Raw genomic sequence first — 6000 nt, 5'->3', positions numbered from 1 at the left:
ACTCACTGTTACAGCAGCCAGAGGAAGATGAAAGGTAAGAAGTCCAGGGACAAGAGACCAACTAAAGCAAATACTGATCTCCATCATGGTGACAACACATTTTATTATTAACTAAATCTTTGTTAATTCTCAACAAGAACTTTTGTACATGTATGAAAGAAATAATCGTAAACTGGTTTGTAAACTAGTTTCACACTCAGTATTGCTGGTAGTCAGTTGTAGTTTTTGTGTTTCTCTTTTTTCTGTTCTTGTTTGTCTCTCTCCTTCAGTGATTCTGCTTTTCAGGTGTTCATCAGTTTCTCAATTCACTCACTTCTTTTCATTCACTCTGTCAAGTGGACTATATTAGTGAACTACTAGGGAATAGTGAATGAGGGCATAGGGTGTGATTGGGAAAACAGCCTCTGATTGTCGATTTTGAGCACTGTTAATTCACAGTATATTCCTGTAGGCTATTTTTGTTTTCTACGGTATATTACTGTTTTAATGGAAAATGGTATGATACTGTCTGAATTACGCCTTTTTTTACAGCAAGGGTTAACAGTGTGGGCTATAAATGGAGTGTTATGCACAGTTAATGAAAATGATGATTTAATGTTGACTTTTTAAGTCATTTTGTTGTTGTTTTTTCTTTATTTATTTTTTTAATTTTTTTTGTGTGTGTTTTTCATAATTGAGATTTTGTAATGCAGATTGTTAGTGGTAACACAGACTGGTTTTTACCAATGTTGTAAATAAAGGTGATTTCAACTCTCTCTCTCTCTCTCTCTCTCTCTCTCTCTCTCTCTCTCTCTCTCTCAGGGGAAGTGGGCGTCTCTGACACATTCAGCTCTTCATGTTAAACATGTAACCAGGAAAGAAACACTCAAAACTCTTCTGAACACACATCGAGAGCTTCAGAAGAACTGAATCTACTAACAACAGAGAAGATCATTTAATAAGAGAGAAGAATGAAGATCATCTGGACTTTCACTCTGCTGATGATTCCTGGTAAGAATCTGAACTCAGAGTAAATCATGAAAAACAGCACAGAATTGATGAGGAGCGTCTTTAACTTCAGTTCATGTTGTTTTATTGACTGTTGAGGAAAGTTCATTTCTGTGTAAATTAAAGTGTTTTAATGCTGGTTTGTTGTAGGTGTCGTGAGCTCCATGAGTGTGACAGGATATTCAGGAGGAGGAGTCACGATCACATGCAAATATATAAAAAAATATAAAGAAAATGAAAAGTATTTTTGTAAAGGACAGTGGTCAGAGTGCACAGACCAAATCAAGACTGATTTTAAAGATAAATGGTTTCAATCTGGAAGATTCTCTCTGTATGACGATTCTCTCATCAGTCTTCACTGTGACCATCAGAGATCTGAGAGAAGAGGATTCTGACACGTACTACTGTGGAACTGAAAGGGTTGGAACAAATCCCCATACTGAAGTGAATCTGGAGGTTTTAACAGGTGAGTAACTGAGACCCTCAAACTCATGATGATCTCCACAACATCACGATACTCAACACTGACTGTAATTACTGACGTTCACATTTGAAACGCATAACAGATGTGTTTGTCATTAAATTAAGATGAAGTATCATTACTGACTTGCTTTTTTAAGCAATAATACTGGGTTTGTGTTTAACAGGTCAACAAATCAGGACAGTGAGAGGATATTCAGGAGGAAACGTCATTATAAACTTCAAATATGAGATTCAAGAAGAGAATCCTGTGATAGACGTCTGTAAAACTGCAGATCAGTGTTTTACTGTAATAAACACTAACAGAAGAGCAGAATGGAAACATGACAGACGATTCTCCGTTTATAATGACAGATCTGCAGGACTCTTACTTCTGTTTATCAGAGATCTGAATGAGAACGACTCTGGAGAATATAAGATTATAGTCAAAGTTTCTGAAGATTACAGTTTCTTCTCTGAGTTTAATCTGGACATTAAGAAGGGTGAGCTGCTTTCAGTCATTTATGCATTATTTGACAGAATCCATGAATATATCTGGTGATTGTAACATTGCTGCACTTTATCTGGATCTTAAACAGAGGATTGTTGTGTGAAGAGCATCAGTCTATCAGCTTCTGCAGGAGGATCTGTGAACATCAGCTGCAAATACCCACAATCCCACATTCGTGATGTGAAGTTTCTGTGCTGGAGATCTGGAGCTGATCTCTGTGCTAAAGAGACGTCTGTGAAGGAGAGCAGAAGATGGAGGGATGAGGGAAAGATCCGGCTGTATGATGACAGAGAACAGCAGCTCCTGACGGGAAGCATCAGTCATGTGACTGAAGAAGATTCAGAATACTGGTGTGGAGTTCAGTCTGATCAAGGACACAAGATCTTCATCACACGAGTCCTGATCAATGTTACAGGTACAGATGATTTTCTCAGTGATATTAATCATAATGCAATTAAGAAATAATTAATTTTCGTATTACTACAGTGTTTGGCATTGCAGCATTAGTGTGTTAGATTGGACACGTATTACTATATTTTTTTTTTAAAACTGCAGTTTAACAGTGCTCATCAGTAACTCTGATAGCTGTATTATTCAGTGTGAAACCACAGACTTCAGTTCTGGAAACTCAAACTAACAGCTCACGAAGTGTCTGTGTCAGCAAACATGAATTCTGGGTAGTGAATGTGTGATAGACATCAGTAAACATGTATCCTCACCATTAGAAAATGATGTCAAGTTCTGTGTGTGAAAAAAGCATCCTTTAGAAATTCATTGTTTCATTTTTTATATACAAAAGTTCCAGAAGCAACATCACCATCATCGCCACCACCATCCTCCTCCTCCTCCTCCTCCTCCTCCTCCTCCTCATCATCATCAGTTGAATCTCCACAGCAGAGAATGTGTATAAAATGACTCATTTAAAAGGACACACAGATGTGCAGTAAACAGGGTCCAGGATGAACACTGAGCTACAAATGAGACACAGACTGTGTCAACAGGTGTTTTTTAAACATTTTATGGATTTATTTTTTTATTTTTACTGTTTGCTTGCCGCAGTTGCTCACTTGTGGATTCAAGACAGTAATGTGATCTGTGTCAGAAAACATGAATTCTTGGTAGTGAATGTGTGATAGACATCAGTAAACGTATCCTCACCATTAGAAAATAATGTCAAGTTCTGTGTGTGAAAAAAGCATCCTTTAGAAATTCATAGTTTCATTTTTTTTTATATACAAAAGTTCCAGAAGCATCATCATCATCATCATCATCATCATCATCCTCAATTGAATCTCCGCAGCAGAGAATGTGTATAAAATGACTCATTTAAAAGGACACACAGATGTGCAGTAAACAGGGTCCAGGATGAACACTGAGCTACAAGTGAGACGCAGACTGTGTCAACAGGTGTTTTTTAAACATTTTATGGATTTTTTAAAGATTTCATGTTTTTTTTTTTTTTTTATTGTTTGCTTGCCGCAGTTAAACTATCCTTTTGTAAGACTGGAAAAACGTCTCAGTTACGTGTGTATCCCTCGTTTCCTGAAGGAGAGAACGGAGACATTACGTCAGAACAGTCCGACGAATTGGGGATCGCTTCGAGAGACCAGTCAACTTCGAATGTAACTAAACGAGCCAATGGACATTTAATTATTTCTTAATTGCATTATGATTAATATCACTGAGAAAATCTGGCTCTTCTTTGTTCTGCTGGGCTTTCTTTTCTTGGGGCCTGCTCTTTGGCTCTCTTCTCTTTCTCTCTTCTAAAGCCATTCTCTCTCTCTCTCTCTCTCTCTCTCTCTCTCTCTCTCAGGTTACATTCTACATATATGCTGAGTACAATTAATGGTATAATTTATCATCATCTAATACATCTATTTTGTAACTATTTTAAGTGTAACCATACAACATACAGTATATTGTCACTAAATCCTTTCAACTACAAATGATGTGCTTACTTGTTTTGATTTGGTATTAACATTAATGTATTACCTATTGCAATACAATATCATCCAAGGACGGCAGCCAATGGTGCGGTAGAAGGGTACCTGCACATTCTGTCTTATCAGTGTGGCAAAGTAATTGTCATAATACAGAAGGAGACAACACAGGTGAGTAGCGTGACACAGATGTTTATTTGCAGGAACCAGAAGCACAAGCAGCCGAGAGTCACTGGTCATGGGATTTCGGGTCAACTGGGAAAAGAGCAAACTCTCCCATAAGCAGAGGATCTTTTTTTTTTCTTTGTATGGAGCTGGACTCGGTCAACCAGAAAGCACGCCTCACAGAGGAACGTATTCAGTCAGTGTTGAACTGCTTGAATTCATTCAAGGGCAGGACATAGGCCGTGCTGATATTGTTTCAGAGGCTCCTGGAAATTACATATGTTGTACTGTCCTAACTGTGTGAGATGCAAATCTCGCATGCAAATGTCCATTGGCTCGTTTAGTTACATTCGAAGTTTACTGATCTCTCGAAGCGATCCCCAATTCGTCGGTCTGTTCTGACGTAGCGTCTCCGTTCTCTCCTTCAGGAAACGAGGGATACACACGTAACTGAGACGTTTTTCCAGTCTTACAAAAGGATAGTTTAACTGCGGCAAGCAAACAATAAAAAAAACAAAAAAATATGAAATCTTTAAAAAATCCATAAAATGTTTAAAAAACACCTGTTTACACAGTCTGCGTCTCACTTGTAGCTCAGTGTTCATCCTGGACCCTGTTTACTGCACATCTGTGTGTCCTTTTAAATGAGTCATTTTATACACATTCTCTGCTGCGGAGATTCAATTGAGGATGATGATGATGATGATGATGATGCTTCTGGAACTTTTGTATATAAAAAAAAATGAAACTATGAATTTCTAAAGGATGCTTTTTTCACACACAGAACTTGACATTATTTTCTAATGGTGAAAAGTAGAGATAGAGCAACTGTTGCAATCTTCTTTTATCCTTTCCTTGACCATGTTACTGAAACACAAATGTGAGACAGTCAAACTGACCAATCAGAAAACAACAACGTCCCCCACCGTACTAAAGGTGTGACAATTCATAAACATTGTCGACATTCAGTACACACATATTGGCCTACAGGCCTTGATCAAATTAATGTAATTTCCGAGCAGGATGTAACGTTAAATCTATGAAAATGGTTTTAAAAAGCACATGTCTCCATAGTACCATCACTTTACAGTGTCACAATGGCCGTCTTTTGTCAGATCATCGCCTGTCAAAGTTCATGAGTGCGTAGATGCCATGAAGTTACAGTGAATACAGATGAGCGCTAATATCCTACAAACAGCTCCAGATCACATGAATTTTGGGGGGTTTTGTCCTCAAAATAAGGATGCACGTATACCTGTAATGGGAAGTTTTTGTACTTAAGTGCTGCAAGCCATGCTTGTTTTCTCTTTTCAGTCTTTGGCATATACAAGGCATGCGGTGTAATAAATAAATTAACTTAGTCAAAGGCACTTTATGTAACACCGGGGAAAGCTAAAGATCACATTGGGGGAAAAAAAGATAAATAAAATAAATGAATCAATACGTCTATAAATACAATAAATATAGAGTAGCTAAAGGTGAGTGACATTTTAAAAATGTGCAAAATGAATTAGTCATCACTGTATTTATGCAGTTACCATGGGAACGGCTGATTTTAAAATGAATGTGATGCAACGAACAAACACTTCATGAAACTCTTAAGTCAGTTAAAAACAGTAAACATAAGGATTCTGGAAAACAAATGTAAAATTAATAAAATGAAAATAAGAAATAATAGAATCTTTATGTGAAAAAATCTGTAAAATAACACTTTTTTTATTATGACTATTATCTGCACAAGTCTGTTGTCTGTGAGTCCTGTGAGTTCATGAACCATGTATAAAGTACTAGTTTCACTTCCCTCATTATTAATATCTCTCTCTCTCTCTCTCTCTCTCTCTCTCTCTCTCTCTCTCTCTCTCTCTCTCTCTCTCTGGAATTCTGGGAGTTTGCACGTGCGAGAGTGGTGTTGGGGGAGCGAAGTTTGAGTGGTGGACT

At 37.4% G+C, this 6000-nt stretch overlaps 1 protein-coding gene across 1 annotated transcript; it reads left to right on the top strand.

Moving 5' to 3' along the window:
- The first annotated feature begins 1289 nt into the window (after window positions 1-1289).
- On the top strand, window positions 1290-3115 carry LOC311077673 (polymeric immunoglobulin receptor-like). Its single transcript, XM_084106259.1, has 4 exons — window positions 1290-1453; window positions 1635-1949; window positions 2046-2372; window positions 2757-3115. Exons 1-4 carry the CDS (start codon window positions 1321-1323, stop codon window positions 2870-2872), a joined length of 891 nt encoding a protein of 296 aa, XP_083962385.1. The 5' UTR covers window positions 1290-1320; the 3' UTR covers window positions 2873-3115.
- Window positions 3116-6000: the final 2885 nt, after the last annotated feature.

Source organism: Abramis brama, assembly GCF_963993115.1.
Source record: "Abramis brama genome assembly, chromosome: 2".
NCBI lineage: Eukaryota > Metazoa > Chordata > Actinopteri > Cypriniformes > Leuciscidae > Abramis > Abramis brama.
Note: the sequence above shows the minus strand (reverse complement) of the source record. Positions and strands in the feature narration are given on the sequence as shown.

Coding starts and splice junctions, on each gene's coding strand:
- LOC311077673 (XM_084106259.1), top strand. CDS start 1,321: ATGACGATTCTCTCATCAGTCTTCACTGTGACCATCAGAGATCTGAGA. Junction 1,454..1,634: donor GAATCTGGAGGTTTTAACAG/GTGAGTAACTGA, acceptor TGTGTTTAACAG/GTCAACAAATCAGGACAGTG. Junction 2,373..2,756: donor AGTCCTGATCAATGTTACAG/GTACAGATGATT, acceptor TATATACAAAAG/TTCCAGAAGCAACATCACCA.